General features: G+C 46.0%; 1 protein-coding gene across 1 annotated transcript in view; it reads right to left on the minus strand.

Moving 5' to 3' along the window:
• Positions 1-224: 224 nt before the first annotated feature.
• ECEL1 (endothelin converting enzyme like 1) overlaps positions 225-20,025 on the minus strand; it is a 44,914-nt gene continuing 25,113 nt past the window's right edge. Inside the window, 11 exon segments of the mRNA XM_035133227.2 lie at positions 225-414; positions 2,095-2,171; positions 3,754-3,849; positions 4,925-4,990; positions 7,642-7,766; positions 10,207-10,274; positions 10,925-10,976; positions 11,808-11,866; positions 13,155-13,258; positions 17,031-17,105; positions 19,692-19,790. Coding sequence (XP_034989118.2) covers positions 315-414; positions 2,095-2,171; positions 3,754-3,849; positions 4,925-4,990; positions 7,642-7,766; positions 10,207-10,274; positions 10,925-10,976; positions 11,808-11,866; positions 13,155-13,258; positions 17,031-17,105; positions 19,692-19,790 — 921 coding nt within the window. The 3' untranslated portion in view covers positions 225-314.

Here is a 20,025-nt window from a genome sequence, read left to right on the forward strand (position 1 = left end):
CTGAGTTTGACTGTTCCTCTGTGACACAGGTGTGCCCAGAGGTCTGTGTGAGGTCTTGGGGAGAAGAGTGTCCAATTTCTGCAGGAGTCAGTCCATCCCCACCTCCCAAAATAATGGACCTTGTCAGTCAGTGTGCATGTTGGTCCCTGAGAACGGGGCCAGCTCAGGTGTGTGTGTGTGTGTGTGTGTGTGTGTGTGTGTGTGTGTGTGTGTGTGTGTTCCCTCATTTTTCTATGTCCAGGCGGTGGGCAACGAGGTTTAGAGTGGTGGCAAGTGAGCTCGGCGAGTGTTTCAGGATGGAGCGGGCGGCTCTTTCACCAGACGGAGCATTTGTGAGCTGGGTTCATGGGCGAGTTCTTGGGGCAGTGGAAGACCCGGCCGAACTCCTCGAACTGCGAGACGCTGCCCAGGACCCTACAGGGGAGAGGGAAAGAAGGGAGGAATAACACAACAGCAGCCACGAAAAGCCTGAGAAGGATTGTTGTATAAAACGAGAAGCATTGCCTCCTGGGACTGCACCTAAGATGCCTCTCCTGTTTTGCAACCCTTGAGTCCTCATGTGGAGGCTGGCCGCAGGGGCTTGGTAGAAAGAGGAAAGCACTTTTCACATGCTCAGATTCACTCTTTGCTCCTCCTTCTCAAGATCTGGCAGCTGCACCCTGACCGCTGGGAGGGAACTGCTTCCGATTTAAGCCCCTGGCAGCTCCAAAGAATTAGAATAATAGAATCATAGAAGATTTGGAAGGGACCCAAAAGGCCATCTAATCTATCCTATCTAATCTAAATTTATTGTTAATTTAATTCCATTTATTCCCCAGTTTTCATCTGACTCAGGTATGAAATCTCTCATAGCCCCATTCCCCAAACCAGTGCATCTCTCAAATCAGAATCCAAAACACACGATTTCCCTGGCTGCAGTTGCTCGCCTGAAGGTTTCTCCTGCCTCACTCAACATGCAAACACACTATGTCCCAAACTGAGATATCAGCCTGCCTGCTTTTAGAGGAAAGGCCTGGGAAGGCTGGTCTACCAGGGATGCCCCCAGCCTGGCAGGGGAAATTTGCTGAGCAGTCAAGCAAGGAGACCACGTAGGGCGACCGTCAGCTGTGGGTTGGCAAGCAAGGCTCTCGGAACACGAGAGCGCTCACGTTTTATTTGTTTTATTTCAACAATCTATGCTCTGCTTAATCTCAGCAATGTACAAGAGCCATAATACAGTAGGAATAAAAATGAGTCAAAACTATAAATTCAGAAGTCAATTTTAAAAAGCCTGCTGGAGATGGAAAGAAGAAAAAGGCCCAACCCGATAAGAATGGCAGATCAAGTTGATGGACTATGTCGAAATAGCAAAAAATGACCAGAAGACTCAGAAATCAGGAAGACCAGAATTTTAATACGGAATGGGGAAAATTTATAATCTATCTTAAAAGAACATTGTAAGCAGCTAAAATCGTTAGTGGGATTGGAATAACACCTGTAGTTTAACAGTGAATTTTGGACATAACGGAGATGCAAAAGATTTGGATTATTATAAGAGATGCAGGAGGAAAGGACTAACAATAGGACCCACAAAGGGGAGGAGGGAAGCCCAGGAGATTCTGTGGAATCTTGTATCTATATTGCAAGTTATGTTCTTGTAAAATTTTCATTTGAAAAACCCAAATAAATAAATTTATTTTGATAAAAAAAAAAGCCTGCTGGGATGAAGTGAAATGAAATAAAAGTCTTTAGGATGTCCCGGACGTTCAATAGGGAGGGGATCTACCTGATCTCAACAAGAAGGGAATTTCACAAAATTGGGCCCACAATACAAAACACAGAACTCCTGTTAGATATGAGCCATTCACCCAAGCAGGGATTCCTGCAAAAACCTCAGAGGTCGAGCAGGAATATAAGGGATGGGATGGCTCCAGGGGTATTCTGGACCCAAGTCGTCAAGGGCCTTGTAAATTAATGCAAGCACCTTGAACCTGGTCCCATATCTTATGGGCAGCCAGTGCAAGCCAAACCCAAATGGCATCCCTTGGCCAGCCCTTCTCCTTCCTGCCTGCTACTCTTGCACACAAACACGCAGACGCACACAAAGCCAGGTACCTGTAGTGTTCAGGGGCGTGTTTGTCGGTCAGGACCTGCAGGTAGATGGATTGCGAGCGCCGTTTGATGCACCAATTCTGCAGGGAGAAGAAGCAAGAAGTGGGAGGCTGGATCTGTCAGAGAGTGGGGAGGGAGGGAGGGAAGGTCGGGCCTGTGGCTCCAAGGTCCTTAGCCAGTGTCTTAAGCATCTTTGTCTTAGAGACCAGGCAGCCCGCTCTAGCCCTCCACCGGAAACGCCTTTGTCTGTGCGGCACAATGGTGGTAGCAGCTGGTATCCTCCCTCAAAGAGGGCACGTGTTGCGGTGCGACCTGGCAACCGATCCCTGTGTTGTGGGTGGGTACGTTTGGATAGCCACAACACCCTATTGGTAGGTCCCTTGATGCTGGGTTCATCAGGCCAATGGGATGCTAGCCAAACCGATCAAGGGACCTATATATGCCCATGCACGTGACTCAGAGCTTCCTCTTTGGGTCAGTGCATCGGAACCCCCGCCCACCTCCTCTCCCTACTTTTAGGGCTTGCGCGCTTGACCTTGCTATGCCGTCATCTGTCCTTGGGACATGGGCACGACGGGAATTTTCCCCACTGGGCTGATTGGCTGGTGCCACTTGGCTTTCGCCTGCCGCGTAGCAAATCGCCACAACTTGTAAGGTTGCGGATAGGCTCTGGTTCAGGTGCTAGGGATGGGGGAACCCTCTCGCCATCCCTGTGTGAAGGGTATTCCGTTAAAGGAATCCAGGGACTCAATGGTTTGGTCAACCCTGCAAGGGGTTGTGCCCGTGCCTGAGTCCAGGGGGACGTCTGGGTGGTGGACATAGCATGCCCCCGGCTTTCCGCCATTCCGGGTGTTCACCTATGCTGGCGCCCTGGGTCAGTGCTACCTGCAGGGAGCTAGTCGAACCATTCACCTGATGTAATCAATAAAGTTGTGGCCCCTAAATTCTGCCAAAAACCAAAATTTGAGTCTTGTCTGAATTCATTTATACGGGGAGGTTTAAAGGTCTAAACACGCAACAGGGGTCTCTGGCAAATGTTAGGAAAGGCAGAAACAAGTGTGCATGAATCCCTCCCCTGTTTTGCTTTCAAAATGATTTTTGTTGTTCTTCATTTGTTAAAAATTGCATCCGCTTTTGATTCCTCTTCCCTTCCTCTCTTTCTTCTTAGCTTCTTGCTGCTGTCTGTGGCAATAGCAGAGTGCCCTCAAGCTAAAGGTCATTAAAACTTACACACACACCCACACACACACCCATTTCAGTCTCCAGAGGCTGAAAACAAGAACAGTAAAACTGCCTTTAAGCTCTTTGCAAAAGTGCTCTTTGATGCAGCCTTCTCTCCTTTAAACACCACACCTGTCAAATTTGGCTCACAATGTTGATCCTGATAAGGATCTGGGCCCACCCCTCCTGTAAGCTCCTGAGTGCAGCCTTTCCTTCACCAGCCTGGATCTCTGCAGATGGCTTGGACTCCTGGCAGGGGCTGATGGGAGTTGTAGTCCAGAACATCTGCTTGGGAGCCAGGATGCTGAAGGGCGCATTAGTGAGTTGAGAATGCTTTGGAGATGCCTCAGTCTGATGAGACAGGGCAGCAATGTTTGCTCAAGCCTTTGGGGTCTGATCCAGGAACCCCAAGGAATTGTTCCCCAGGCACACAGACCTTACCTGGGCAAAAGCGATGAAGAAAAGTTGTTCGTGGGTGTATTTGAGCGGGTGGAGAGGGTTCTCGGGACCGTTTTCCCGCACCCACTTCTGATAGGCCTGCAAGAGAATGTCTCACTCAGTGAAATGAGGTGGCTGTTCCCCAACCCTCCCTGCAGGGACCCTCCGTAAAAGTGAAATTGCTAAAAGTATCCAAAGGGCAGAGCTTTTGAATCCTGGTTTTTCCTCTGTGTTTTTAGGCATTCTTATTTGTTGTCTGTAAGATGTCTTGAGTCCCTGACAGGGGGAAAAACTTAACAAATTGTGTTTCTTATACAAATACTGAGGAACATGGTCCCTCGGTGCCATCGGTATCCGGAAATGTCTGGCTCGTTTAAGACTCTTTGCTGTTATTTCTTATCCATTATAATTCAGTAACGATTTGTCATGATGGTTGAGAGTGAAATTCTGTTTAATAATAATCTGCCAAAGTTTTGAGAGTTAATTTTATTGCATACGTTTACATTCTAATGGACAATTGAGCATTCCTTCATTAGGTATAAGTTGTTTTGTTTTATAGTCTTTTTTTTTACTATGGGTTTAGGATTGCTAGAAGATATGCTACCTCTGTGTGCATTTTGCAGTTTCATCAGCAATGCAGAAAGGCGGGATACAAATCAAAAGTGAGCTGAAACCACAGTGGGGTGGAATGCTGTGGATAATAATAATAATAATAATAATAATAATAATAATAATAATAATAATTATTATTTATACCCCGCCCATCTGGCTGGGTTTCCCCAGCCACTCTGGGCGGCTTCCAACCGAATATTAAAACAGTACAGCATTAAACATTAAAAACTTCCCTAAGCAGGGCCGCCTTCAGTTGTCTTCTAAAAGTAAAATAGTTACTTATTGCCTTGACATCTGCTGGGAGGGCGTTCCACAGGACGGGTGCCACTACCGAGAAGGCCCTCTGCCTGGTTCCCTGTAACCTCACTTCTCGCAATGAGGGAACCGCCATTAGACTGCTCTCCCATGAAATCATCTAATCCTCTTTTAAAGGCCTCCAAGCTGGTGGCCATCACTGCCTCTTGTGGGAGGGAGTTCCACAGTTAACTAGGCACAGTGTGAAAAGCACTCTTGCACGGGTCTGGGAACTCCTCTTCCCTCGGGGGACGGGGGGGGGACTTACATAGTAGGCGAGCTTAAGTCCCCCCATATCGGCAATGTTCTCCCCAAGGGTATGCTTCCCGTTCACCTGTAAGAAAGACAGAGACAGACAGACAGAGTAGAGTTAGGATTGGAGATGCTCCTTTTCCACCATCCCACAAAAGCCCAGTATTGAGAACAGAGGTTCTCAAACTTTTTTCTCTGGGCCACACCAATTTTTTCTCTGGGCCACATTTGTTAAAAAACCAGAGGCTTTTCTACTTGGAATTATAGGGAAGGAATTGCCAAAGAAAGATATTACTTTTTTTTTGTATGCCACAACAGCAGCTAGACTTGTATTAGCAAGGACTTGGAAATCAGAAAATCTACCAACGATTGATGAATGGCAACTGAAGTTGATGGAATACATGGAACTGTCTGAACTGACTGGGAGAATCTGCGACAAGGGAATGAAGTCGGCAGAAGAAGAATGGGGGAAGTTTAAGTTATATCTGGAAAAGAATTATAAGATTAAAGATGGACAATAAGGGAAGTGGAAGTATAATGAGGCTATAGATGCAAGAGTTTAAAGAAGAAAGGAGCTAGTCTTATAGTTAAAAAATTATAAGAAGTAAAGTTTATAAGTACAAATGTATAGAAAGAAATTAGTTGTAAACAGTTACAATGTTTAGATTTTAGAAAATGTTAAGAATGATGAAGGCGAGAGCGCTGCAATAGGTATTAATAGAAACGTGGAAGGGAGGAGGGAGGAAGTCACAGGTTTAAGAATTATACTAGTAAATGTTAAACACAATATTTTTTATTTTCTTCTTTTTTTACATATTTTTATTTTTTGTGTATTTCTTTCTTTTTTTTGTCAATCTGTATTTTTGCTTTGTATTTTTCTTTTTAAGTCTGTTATAAAACTAATAAAAAATAATTTTAAAAAAAAAGATATGGAAAACACTCGGAAACAAAAAGAAACAAAGCCTAGCAGTGCTTAATTTATAGCGCAGAACGCAACTGCTTTGTAATAGGATCATGAGACATCAAGAAAGTATAAAACAATGCAGCAACATAAGAACACAAACTATTCCCAAAATATAATTACAAATCTTACATATGCACCTGAAGTATGTATATGAACTCAATGAGAGACGTGAGCTTGTTTTTGCCGGGTAATCTCGTTTATTTCCGGTCTAATTTGAGACAAACAAACTCTCATCAACACAAAGAAACCTTTCTCTTTCCTAGTCTTTCTTATTTGTCAGAGTTGAAAATCCCTGTTTCTTTGCCCTTGAATCTCTTTACCACTCCTGCCTCACCCTTTGAAAACGCCTCGCTCAACCCCTGTTCCTCCCTCCTTACACTTCACCCAGCACTATATGTTCATATAAAGGCTTGAGTGTGTTCCCACACATCCCAAAAGTTGGATTGCCACCTTTTTTAGTGCCGGGGCTCCACTGCCTTTAACGGATGGGCATCGGGCAAACATTCAATTGCCCCTTTCCAGGGCTGGCATCCAGCACTGACTGCCAGGTGACCCGGATGTGACGTCTAGTTCAGCAAATGCAGCCTCTTTGGAAGTTGCCAGCTGGCACCAAGATGCCAGCCTCCGAATGCCATGGTAACTGTAGAACTATGTTCTGCCACTGAAGGGAGCAAAGTCACCCCTACCATGCATTTGCTGGGCATTTGTTTCTTACCTGTCTATATGACAGTGGGCCAAAATACAGGTCCGCCTCCTTCGAGGGGTGGCGTAACTCTTCCTCTTGGCCATTGAGTTATAATTTGCCACAGCTGCTTCCTATAGCTTGGCAAATAGACAGTACTAAGGGCACAAACCCTATTCATCTATTCTATTTATTTATTATGACATTTGCACCCTGCTTTTTCTCCAAGGTGCTCAAGGTGGCTGGCATACACACCTCTCTCCCCGCTCTCCATTTTATCCTCACAGCGACCCTGTGAGGTAGGCCAGACTGAGAGGTTGTGACGGGCCCAAGGTCACCCAGTTTAGCCCCATGGCTGAGTGGGGATTTGAACTCAGGTCTCCCAGGTTCTAGTCTGGTATGGTAATCATTACCTGGCTCTCCAGTGGACTCCAGACTTTTGACTCTCCCCAGAGGACGTGCTCGGTTACAGCGATCAGAGCTATAATAAATTTGTTCCTCAAATTCTCCTCTGCAAATTTTCGTTTTCATTATTTTAATTTATCGCCTGCCCTTGGCCCTAAGTTCCCAGGGTGGGTTACAACAATTTAAAACACAGCTATTAAGAACAAATCAAGAACGCCCTGTTAAAAATACAATGACAAAAAAATTAAGTGGGTCTCATTAAATATTCTCCAGTTATGTGAATATTTGTTGTTCATTTTCGGAATATTTGATATCTACCTATTGATAACATTATTTGATAGCCATGCTGTGATAGTATTTAATATCGAACTAGATTTGAGTGATGATGCACAACGCCATTCAGAATTTTGACAGCTTCTGAAGGGGGGGGGGTGTTTTCGGATTTGATGCCTGCCTTAAATAACAAGCCGATATCTGGATATTGTGGGGAAATGTCACAGTCAAAGGGCAAATGCAGATGCGAGGTCCCAAAATTTCATCTTTTAAAAACATGGACAGTGGAGCTGGAAATTTGGGCATTTCCCACATATTTGCTAACACTGGCTTCGGGTTCTACGGCGGACCCTTTGCAAAGGAGCTCTCCCCCTTTCAGCTAAAGGTGCCATTGCACACCCCGGCTCACCCTCTGGTTGTAGACGGTGAAGTTGTCGTACAGGTTGACGATGCACTCTGCCTTCTTGAGGAACTTGCTGTAGGAGGAGTCGGTCCACCAGTGCATCAGGTTGCCGTGGCGATCGTACTGGCCTCCTGCAAAGCGGGACAGATAAGGGTCAGTCACAAGGGTGACCTCAGAGATTTTGCTGCTATTCTATTGTGGTTTGACTGCAGGAGTGTTCACATGTGTTTTTTTTTAAAAAAATAAACTTTATTATGTTTCACAGTCAGTACAATAAAATGAGTATTACAACTATAATTTGTACATTGTTCTTATTCCGTTCTCTCCCGGTAGTTTCCCCCCTAATTCCCTCCCCACCCTCCCCGTCCCATTGACTTCACAACCGTATCTAAACTTGTCCCCCTTCTCCTTTATACATTTTGCATACCTTGTTCTTCTATTCCCTAATATTTCTTACAGCATTTAATCCTCCTCATCCTCTTTGCTTTACTAATTCCATTACATTACTTCAGTTATTGTTAATATTTTATTATAGAGCCCTTTAAATGTCCGAAATATAATTTGGGTTTTCTAGCTTCTTTTGTAAATAATTTAAAAATGGTTTCCAATTATTTTGTGAATCTTTATTCTTTATGCTATTGATTTCATCATATTTTTTCGCCAAATTGTAATAGTTAAATAATTTTTCTTGCCATTCTTCTTTACTGGGGGCACTTGTAGTTTTCCAACTTTTTGCGATCAGGATTCTTGCAGCGGATGTCACATAGCTAATACATCTCTAGGCTTGATGTCATTTGGTATCATCCCCAAAAGGAATAATTTCGGACATTTCTTAAATGAATATTTCAAAATTTTCTTTAATTCTCTATAAATCGATTCCCAATACACCCTGATTTTATTGCAATTCCACCACATGTGTATATTAGTTCCCACTTCTTGGTTGCATTTCCAACAGATGTTACTTGTTCCTGGATAGAATCTAGCCATTTTGATTGGTGTTATGTACCATCTGCTTTGCATTTTTAATATGTTTTCTCTCAAATCGTAATTTGGTGTGAAGTTTAGATCTCTTTTCCAAAGATTTTCCCAATCTTTCATTGTTATTGGCTGTCCTATATCCTGGCTCCATTTGATCATATACTCTTTGGTCATTTCTTTTTCTGTGTTCCATTTTAATATAATTTGATATAAATTTGTTATGAATTTATCTTTGTTTACCAATAATATTTGTTCTAATTTAGATGAATAATAAAGGAGTGTTCACATGTTATAAACACTCCTGCAGGTTATTCACACGTAATGTTCAATGAGTGTACGCTTTGCGTACCTGTGTACACGAGAGCCGAGCTGCGTGCATCTGCAAAGTGTTCACACTTTCAAAGAAACCCCTTGCACATGTGTAGAGAGAGCTTGTACCTGGGCACTGGCGGAGCTTCATTCTCCGGCACCGGGGGCGGGGGCTGGTGCGCGTTCTGGGGGCGTAGTGTGCCGCCCGTAGGGGCGTGGCGCAAGTTCTGGGGGTGGGGCACCCAGTGCGGGTGGGTGGGGCAGCCGCCATGGTGCCCTCGGGATTGTGCTGCCCGGGGCGGAGCGCCCCATCACCCCTCCCTTCCTACGCCCCTGTACCTGGGTTCAGTGTAATGTGAGAACAAGCATCAAGAACGCTCAAGTTTTTACAGAAATAATTCATTGATTGGCCAGATGTTTGCCAAGGGAGGGGGAAGCTAAGATAAGGCTTAGAACAGAAGTAGCCACAGGACAGAAACATATTTTTAAATATTAAGAATATAGGACATTGTTGAGTCCAGAGGTCCATGATGGATATATTCAAACTTAAGTTGAAAAGCCCATATTTATGAGTGAGGGAAGGGTTTCGTGTTTTGGGAAAGCATGCCTGTTCCGTGCCTCAATATGCAGATGAAAGAATGAGAATGGATGGCCTCTGGTAGACATTTGCAGTTTCGGTGGGAGCAGCTGCAAGGCCTCCCTTCAATCCAGGCCAGGACCGGTTCTACTATGAGGCAGAGTGAAGCAACCGCTTCAGGTGGCGGATTCTTGGGGGCAGGCAGCATGGGCGAGGTGTTTCAGGACAAACCTGTGGGTTTTCCATCATGATCCTTCTAAGCCAGGGTTTCCCAAACTTAGGTCTCCAGCTGTTTTTGGACTACAACTCTCATCACCCCTAGCTAGCAGGACCAGTGGTCAGGGATGATGGGAGTTGTAGTCCAAAAACAGCCGTAGACCCAAGTTTGGGAAACCCTGTTCTAAGCTAACCTGGTTCCCTCAGGTGTGAGAGGTTGATGCCGAACCACCATTTATTAAAAAGCATTTATGAAACCATTTAATGCTTTAAAAAATCTCTTAGAGGCCCATCAGCAATACTGAAGTAATATTCAGCCACCCGTCTGGTTGGCTTCCATAAACTGAATTGAATTGGAAGCTGAATGTTTCTGCCTCAAGCAGCGAAAAGGAATCAGGCTGGCCTGGTTATTAGGTTTTGGGAAGGTTCGGGAAGATTATTGACAGGCCCCGAAATAGGTTTGGGGAAGGGAGGGGGAAGAGAGAGCTCACCCCAGTCATCGTAACCATGTGTCAGCTCATGTCCAATAATTGTTCCGATCCCGCCGTAATTCAGGGACCTGTAGGTGGGAGATGAAGCATATGGGGATAAAGCTGTGGGGTGGCAGTGGCATAGAGGGTGGTGGGGAACAGGTGAGAGCCCAGATACTGCCAACGGATGGAGAATTTTAGGCTTGAAATCCGCAAGGGGCTAGAGGGGCATGATCCAGGTCAGGACTGTCTTCTGAATCTGCCCCAGGCTGATACTTTCTCTTCAGAACAAACATTGCCACTTTTCAGCACACTTTTCGAAAAGCACATTTTCACAGTTCACACACACACACACACACACACACACACACACACGAGATGTCTGATGAAAAAAGCAGAGCCTGGATGCTCCTATGGAGGAAGGAATTCCTTTCAAGGGACGGCTCAACACCACCACAAAACTTGGCCTAGAGAACAGAAGGGCTGGACTGAAACCCACCAGCCCACAATTCTTCAGCCATGGGCTGCCCAGATGTCGTTGGACTACAAGTCCCATCACCCCTGACCACTGACGAAGCTGGCAGGGGATGATGGGAGTTGCAGTCCAACGGAATCTAGAGACACAAGGTTGAAGAGAGCTGCTCCAGCCTGAATCGCCACCATCAGAACCACACACAAAGCACCCATTTCCCTTCCAGAAGCCCATGATGCACTCCCGGTGTGCAGGGAAAGCACTTACTGTGGAAACTCTGGGTCATACAGCGTGGGTTGAAGAATTCCAGCTGGGAACACTGAGGAGAAATGAGACAAAGATGGTAAGGGAACAGAAATTCTCAGCAAATGTGGAGCCTTCGAGAACCTTCCCTGCAGAATGGAACATGTAAAGGGACCCCTGACCATTCGGACCAGTCGTGACCGACTCTGGGGTTGCGGTGCTCATCTCGTGTTATTGGCCAAGGGAGCCAGCATACAGCTTTGAGGTCATGTGGCCAGCATGACAAAACCGCTTCTGGTGAACCAGAGCAGCACACGGAAACGCCGTTTACCTCTCCGCTGGAACGGTACCTATTTATCTACTTGCACTTTGACGTGCTTTCGAACTGCTAGGTTGGCAGGAGCTGGGACAGAGCAAAGGGAGTTCACCCCGCCGCAGGGATTCAAACCGCCGACCTTCTGATCGGCAAGCTCTAGGCTCTGTGGTTTAACCCACAGCGCCACCTGTGTAATGTGTAACATGCGTAACATGGCATAATGTTAAATCTTGCGAGGGAAAAAGCTCTGCGTTGGTGGGGATTGCATAGGTCATGTAGGTATGGAGCGGCCTTTCCAAATAAAGGTAGGATTCCTAACCCCAGTGGAGAGCAAGATTTGTTGGCTGCTATACTGAGATTTTGAGATTCAGTCTCTAGCAGTCTAAATATGGAGCCCGCTTGGGTGGCATTTCAAGGAAATGGTGTTCTGGAGTGCATAGCTGGGCCGTGGCAATGCCAATTCCTGACTCTCACCCAAGGGAAGTCTTGGCTTTTGAAGGAAGGAGGGGGAATGAATTCCACTATGCGACTTCCCTTTCCCATGAGCTACCCAGTCCCACGAGATATCCAGAAATGCAAATGGGTCCATACCCATTTGGTTCTTGTTGGGAAGGTAGTAAGCGTTCAGCGCCTGGGGAGGCAACAGCCACCTGCAACGAGAAAACACACCTTGATCAAGAGAGGTCTGCTTGCAGCACAAAGTGAGGCCTGCTTGATCCAATAACTGTTAGATGCAGAAGACAACATCTGTCCGCACAGGAATGAGATGGGGTCTCTTATGTCCTCCAGAAGGCAGAGAACACACTGAATTTCTTTTCTATTACTAGAGGCAAGTCAAGAAAGCGGCAGGAAGTATCAGTGCTGGTGCTGCTAAGGGATGGGAGACTTGCCAGCTTCCAGATATTGTTGGACTTCGATTCTCATCAGTCCCCGCTAGCATGACCAGTGCTTGGGAATGACGGAGGTTGTAGTCCAACAACAGGTTCCCCAACCCTGTGCTAAGGGAGCAGGAAGCAGGTGCTCCAAGGGTTCCTGTAGCAGCTGTCGGAAACAGCTACAGGAATTCGGAGGCTTCTGCCCGCATGGAAATTCATGAACCAGTCCTCACAAAATCACTTCCTTCATTCTCAGAGCAGTGTTTCCCAAACATGGGTCTCCAGCTGTTTTTGGACTACAACTCCCATCATCCCTGACCACCGGTCCTGCTTGCAAGGGATGATGGGAGTTGTAGTTCAAAAACAGCTGGAGACCCAAGTTTGGGAAACCCTGTTCTCAGAGCAACCAGGTCCGAGCCATCAATCTTGGATGAACTCAACACCTGCTTGTGTGTTGCGTGAAAAACACTGGCTGGTTCAAACATACTGTACTTTTCGATAGCGGGTTTGGTTCAAAGGAGGCAACGTCCCTGCGCTGTTGCCGCCAGCCACTAGAGGCTGCTCAAGCCTGGGGAAATGAACAGACAAAGAAAGGAAAGACTGAGGAAGTAGGTGGGGGGGGGGAGAGACTGGGGTGTGTGTGACTCCCAGGCTGTCCCTGTTTCCAAGAGGGATTCCGTCACATACCAGGAAACTCTGATTGCACAATTAAGATGGATCTGACACTCCTGTGCAGCAAACACACTTCAAAAAAGAAAGAAAAGCCGGAAAGACAGAGATAGGAAAATGCACAGAAAGTGTGGGATGATGCTTGATGCAACAGTGTCTGACCTCCCCACAAGCAATCAGTAGCTCAATCAGTAGCAAATGTCTAACCTCCCTGCAAACAAATCGGGACCAATGCTGGAAGTACCACCAAATTCAGACCTCCAGTCCACAGTAGCTTTCTTGAGAATTTAGGTGCAATATTTATAGGCTCTCCCTGCTTGGGATATCTCAGGGTTCAGGCTCTCCACAAGCTGGCCTGAGCTGCACACTTCCTGTCAAAAGGAGGGATACCTACGCCGACTTGTCCACTTCCTGCCGGATCTTCTTCACTGACAGCTTAATGCTGAATTTGATGCTGTTGAGGATGTTCTTGAAGTAGGTTTTCTCATGGACCTCAAACTGTGGAAGGAGACAAGTGAAATTAGGCTGAAGGATTTGGGGAAGGGCTGTAGCTCAGTGATACATGCCAAAAGGTCCCAGGTCCAAGACCCCTGTTGCAAACCCCGGAGAGAAGCTAAGCGGCTCATGCAGGCAGGACTGAGCATGGTGGGGCATTTATGCGCCACCACCAAAAAAAGGGCACTCATGTGCATAAAATGTGCATATGCTAACCTCCATGCACACATGTGAGTTTAGGACTAATTATTATAATTTAAATAGAAGTACACCTCGCCATAGCAGGAAAGGTTGTAACCAGGTGAGCTGTATTCACCTGCAAAGGGCTCATCCACACTTGATCCATGCCTAGAAAGTATGATTCCAAAAGGTTTTCCATTTGTCTCATGTTTACTAGGCATGGGTCCGAGAGGTTTTGCCACTTCCCCCTGGAAAGCCTGCTCTTTAGTGCTAAATCACAACAAACGGCAATCCTCAAAAGAAAAAGGAAAAGACTGCCGTTTGTTCCAATTCAGCTTGCATTAATGTGGTAAAGGTAAAGGGACCCCTGACTATTAGGTCCAGTTGTGACCGACTCTGGGGTTGCGGCAGTCATCTCACATTATTGGCCGAGGGAGCCGGCGTACAGCTTCCAGGTCATGTGGCCAGCATGACAAAGCCGCTTCTGGCGAACCAGAGCAGTGCACGGAAACACCGTTTACCTTCCTGCTGTAGAGGTACCTATTTATCTACTTGCACTTTGCCGTGCTTTCGAACTGCTAGGTTGGCAGGAGCTGGGACTGAACAACGGGAGCTCACCCCGTTGCAGGGATTTGAACCTCCGACCTTCTGATCGACAAGCCCTAGGCTCTGTGGTTTAACCCACAGCGCCACAGCTTTGCTTTTGGGAACATAAAAGCAGCAACAATCTGATTGTAGGATATGGCTTCATAAGCTATAACAGTTATACTAAAAGCAATGATTCTTCAACATCAACTTCGTTGGACTGGTCATGTTGTGCGGATGCCTGATTATAGTCTTCCAAAGCAACTACTCTATTCCAAACTTTAAAATGGAAAGCATAATGCTGGTGGTCAACAAAAGAGGTTTAAAGACTGTCTCAAGGCAAATCTAAAAAATTGAGTATAAAGACCAACAACTGGGAAACACTTGCCTGCAAGTGCTCCAGTTGGAGAACAGCCTTTACCAAAGGTGTTGTGGGCTTTGAAGACACTCGAACTCAGGAGGCAAGGGAGAAACGTGCTAAGAGGCAGGCACACTTGGCAAACCCTCACCGTGATCAACTCCCACCCGGAAACCTATGTCCCCACTGTGGAAGGACGTGTGGATCCAGAATTGGCCTCCATAGTCACTTGCAGACTCATTATTAAAACCGTGTTTATGGAAGATAATCTTACTCAGCTACGAGTGATCGCCAAAGAAGAAGAAGACTAAAAGCATAAAGGTTGAAGGGAGGACAGGATCCATGCTGGGGCCAGAACTTAAGGGGAACCAAAATGGAGACAGGGCTGAAAAGTGGAAATGTAGTTGGATGGTATTGTGCAACAGCTAGGAAATTGGGAAGGCAGCAGGGGACAAAGAAGGGAGAGTGGTGGATAGGGGGTGAAAGAGCGGGAGTGGGGCGAGGAGTAATAATGGATGTTATTTTTTTCTACTGATCAAGATGACCCGAAACTGGAATGACCTATGGAACTGGCTGATTCATCTGGGAGACCCTGAGTCCAGGGGAGGGGGGGGGCTGAATTAGATTTAAGTGTTTAAATGTTATTATGATAAAAGAAATAATATTTGAATGTATGGAAAAATTTTGGGTATAAATTTGAGGCTAAGGGGAGAAATAGAGGATAGATGGATGGGAAAATAAATTTAGATTTGGACTAAGATGAATTATGGGTGGAAGATAGTCGATGCTTTTAAGAATAGAAATAGTTGTGAGATAATGAAAAAATGTGTTATAATGATTTAAGATAATAACTTAAAATAGCTTAATTTTATAGTTAAAAATGGACCCAGTGTGAGGGGAATCAAGGAAGTCTACAATGTTAATTAAAATGTTAGAATTTATATGTTTTGCTTTTTTATGTTTTTATTCTTGTTTTTTTGTTTTTTGTTTTTGTGAATGTTTGTAATTTGTAATGTTTGAAAATCACTAATGAATTGTTTCACTGAACAATGAATGTTTCACGAAAAAATTAGGCAAGTATCAGAGGGATGGTTGAGCCTGCATTTTGCCAGTGAGGTTTAGATGGTTGTCCGACATACAATAAAGATATTATTATTTTGTTGAAGCAAACTTCATATTACCCTTGGCTCAACTGTTCACTAATCTTGGCACTGATCCACTGACAGTTGGCCACAAGCTGCTCGTACAGGGAGCTGTTTTTAGTGACTATTGTACCTCACACCAGAAATGACCTGTAACAGTCACTGAAAACAACTTGTGGAACTGTTACGAGATCTTTCATGAGCTACTAGAGAGAGGTTCCCAAGGGTTAAAATGCAAGACTGAAGCCTTTTTGTGTCTGTCAATGCAGCAGCATTATAATATGCCAGCAAAACAAAAAACTGTAAGAGGCATTCATCATACCAGTTAAGGGAGGGGTTTTCAACCTTTTTGGGTCCATGGCTCCCTTGACCAACTACCTTCTTTCTGTGGCACCCCTGTGGGGCTCAGGAGCCCAGTTAGCTCACCCCTTGCCTGCAGAGCTGGCAGCCCCTCACCCTTTTTCGAACACCCTCCCTTGTGGGGTGTGCCCTCAGCCTCCTCTCTTCTCCCTTCTCCTTGGAAGTCCTTGGGGTAGCCGCAGCTGCCGCCCCTGATCTCTGAGCTGCCCCCCCCTGCCCCAAAGAGAAGTGCCTCCTCATACTGCCCCACAGGGGCCTGGGAAGCACCCCCTGGCCAGTGCCAGAGGCACCATTCGTCTGGGGAGCTTGTAGCCAGGGCTGCTGCAATGAACAGCTGTGCAAGCCTTTGGGAGGCAAAGATGCAAGAGGGCATCAGAGGAGGGAAGGAAGGAAAGAGGGACAGAGGCCATTGGCACATTGGTTGGAAACCACCGAGTTAAGGAGTAAAAACAACATTTACTTTGGGTTTACTTATAAACTTGCAACCCATTGGCACAGGCTTTGTGACCCACTTGTGGGTCACTGAGATAGAGGACCCCCTCTAAGGGCTGTTTCCTGTAAAATAGGATGTTGCTGTTTAGTCGTTTAGTCGTGTCCGACTCTTCGTGACCCCATGGACCATAACACGACCACATTACCTAGGCCAGGTGAGCTACTATTGTAGCACAGAGGGGGGCAGCTCTCTGTATTTCTGTTTTTATTTCTTGCGTGCTGCCCTTCAGTTTATAATTACAAAGGTGGCTTCATATGATGAGAACAACAAATCCATTGCAAAACACAATAAAAAAACCATTAGAAAAATGCAATTGGGGGGGGGGGAAACCCCAGTAATCAACAAAACAGCAGGATAAAATAGAAGCAGCTACTTAAAACTCCTCTGATGTTAAAAGCCTAGGAAAATCAAAAAGGTCTTTGCCTAGTGCTGAAAACACATCAATGTAAGTGTTAGGTGATCTCCCTTGGGGAAAGAATTCCATAAACAGGAAGGCTCTTTCCTCACCTTACCACCGGGCATTATTTAAACACAGGTGATTAATCAACGGAAAACCCTTTAGTTGATTAATTGGTTGGGCTGCCACTCTCTGCCCAGGGAGGATCCCACCCCACCCCACCCCAGGAAGCGTGGGCAGTGGGCTCCTGGCATGCTTGCCTCGTATTCCTTGTCAATCGCTTCTGGGTTGAGCAGGAAGTCTGGGTAGCCGATCATCACCATCATGTGTTGCAGCTGCAAGAGAAGCAGGACTCAGATACCTGAGAGGCAAGACAGCTGGAGTGACCTGCACAAGACAATCCTCAAGAACCCGTGAGCCACATCAGCAATGCTGGGGAACCCACTGTTACCTAAAAGCCATTTGCACCTTCAAAAGGCAGACCAGAGCTTAAAGGGAGGTCCCTAGCGATTCCACCTCTCTTTGACCCTGGCGGTGGAGGACAATAACCCACACCTACTATGGGTTTAGTGGTTAAGAGTGGTGGACTAGGACCTGGGAGACCAGAGTTCAAATCTCCACTCAGCCATGAAGCTCGCTGGATGACCTCCAGCCTCTGAACCATTCTTCATAAGGCTTGGTTTCCAGACCCTTTATAATCTTGCTCACCCTCCTCTGCACACCTTCCAGCTTGTCAACATCCTTCTTAAACTGTGGTGCCCAGAACTGGACACAATATTCCAGCTGTGGTCTGACCAAGGCAGAATAGAGCAGTACTATGACTTTCCTTGACCTGGACACTAGACCTGATGCAGCCTAGAACAGTGTTCGTTTTTTTCACTGCTGCACCGCCCTGTGGACTCCTGTTAAGCCTGTGGTCCACCAAGGCCCCTGGATCCTTTTCATATGTACTGCTAGCGAGCCAGGTGTCCCCCATCTTATATTTGTGCATCTGGTTCTTCCCTTCCAACTCTACAATTCTATGATTCTAACCCGACCTACCTCACAGGACTGTTGTGGGGATCAATGTGTAGGAAGACCATGTATGATCCTTGGAGAAAATGGTGGGATATAAATGCAATGAATAAAAATAAGAGTGTCCATAGGAGGTCTGTAGCTGAGTGGAAGAGCATCTACTTTGCATGTAGAAGGTTCAACCTTCACCATCTCCAGATATGGGTGGGAGAGGAACCCTGCATGAAGACCTGGAGAGCCACTGCCAGTCAGTGTAGACAGCATTAAGCTAGATAGACAGACCCATGGGTGTGACTCAGTAGAAGGCAGCTCCCAGGGTTCCCAGAGTGCCAAACACATCCCCACGGCCATAGCCAGGTTGCTCGAAGGACCACCTTGTCTCTTACACACCGGCCAGATCACTGTGATCGCCTGGAGAAGCCTTCCTGTCTGTCCCAACGTCACATCACCTTCATTTCATTCCTAGGCACACCAAGGCCTCGTGGTGCGCAGCGGCACCAGTAATTTGGAGCACATTCCCAATGGAATCAAACAGGCACCTCCCATGTTGATATTCCGTCAACAGCCATGAAAATGTTTCCGTTCCACCAAGCATTTTTAGGGAATTAATTTGAATCAGCGTCAGTTATTTGTTCTCCTTTGGTGATTTTATACTTGTATGCCCTTCTGATTATTCTATAGTACACTGCCATGATATTTTTTTTAATGAGCTGGAACTGGAAGTTCATAAATATTCTTAGAATCATAGATGGATGGATGGATGGATGGATAAATAGTGCCTTCCTTTTGTGCCTCCTGGGTTGTGAGTACAAAAGATTTCTCAAAGTCATAGAATCCTAGAATCAAAGGCCCATCTAGCCCATCAAATCCTAGAATCCAAAGGCCCATCTAGCCCAACCCCTCTGCAATGCAGGAATCTCAGATAAAGCACCCATGACAGATGGCAATCCTGTTCAGTTTCTGTTAATTGGTTCTCATGGGAAACTTACAGATTCTTGCTTCACATAATTAACTCAAGGCAGTGTCAATTTACTCTTGGCAGAAAGCCAAGGCCTGCCTGGCCTGGAAACTACTCTCTGATTGGTTAATGACCAGCACTGAACTCTGTTATCTAGGAATGCTAGCACAGTAGTTTCTTGTTGGGTGTTAGGAGTAGGAGTGCTGCGTGTGGTTGGAGAGAGAGAGAGAGAGAGAGAGAGAGAGAGAGAGAGAGAGAGAGAGAGAGAGAGAGAGAGAGAGAGAGAGAGAGAGAGAGAATGGATTTATTTTGCTTTGCTTTGTATGCAGAAACTCTGCTGCTTTTATTTTCTTTAATAAATCCTGTAAATAGTTATTCTGCGTCTAGCCGACTAGTCATTTCCACCTCAACTAGCTTCTGTGCTGTGCAGGAAAACTCTGCTACGTTTGGGCTACAGCCACAGACAGAATTTGTGCCTGACACTTCAAAATTCTAAGAAATCCAACCTCTGCTTAAAAAACTCCAGGGAAGGAGAGTCCACTGCCTTCTGAGGGAGACCGTTCCACTGTCAAACAACGGAAAGGAATTCCTGGTGTTTAGTCAGAATCTCCTGTATTTTCACAAATCCATTATTTCAAGTCCTACCCTCTACTCTAGAGGGTAGAGGAAAACAAGCTTGCTCCCTCTTCCATGAGACAGTCCTTGAGACATTTGAAGGTGGCTATCCTATCTCCTCCCAGTCTCCTCTTTTCCAGGCTAAACATACCCAGCTCCTTCAACCGTTCCTCATCAGGCTTAGTTTCTGGCCCTTTATCATCTCACAAAGGAGCTGATATGCCTAGCCCTTTCTTGACCTCTAGGGCACAATGCTCAGTGTGTGGCTTCTGGGTCTGGGTAGATTCTTCTTTGGTTCCTCCCCACACAACCCTGCCCATCGCCGGCTGCCTACCTTGGCTCTAGCCGCCCGCCGTGTCTCCTCATCCATCCAGTCCAATTCTTCCAGTCGACGGTCCAGGATGTGTTTGATGTCTTCCACTAACTGCTGCACCTGCTCGAAGGAAGTTGCCCAAGGTGGCATGAGTGAACACGGAAGACACATGCCATTATCCAAGCAATTCAGGGCAAAGAAGACCCAACAACCCAAGGCTAGCCCAATATATTTTGCTGGGACGTCGAAGCACTCCATAGGGGTTTGCAATGAGCCCCACACAGTGATTCAAAACCCCTGAGACTTCTGTATTACTCCCCACTGCTGGGCAATAAAGGCCAACAAAATCTGCTTT

The sequence above is a fragment of the Zootoca vivipara genome, chromosome 5 (genome assembly GCF_963506605.1).
Source record: "Zootoca vivipara chromosome 5, rZooViv1.1, whole genome shotgun sequence".
NCBI classification, from domain to species: Eukaryota; Metazoa; Chordata; class Lepidosauria; order Squamata; family Lacertidae; genus Zootoca; species Zootoca vivipara.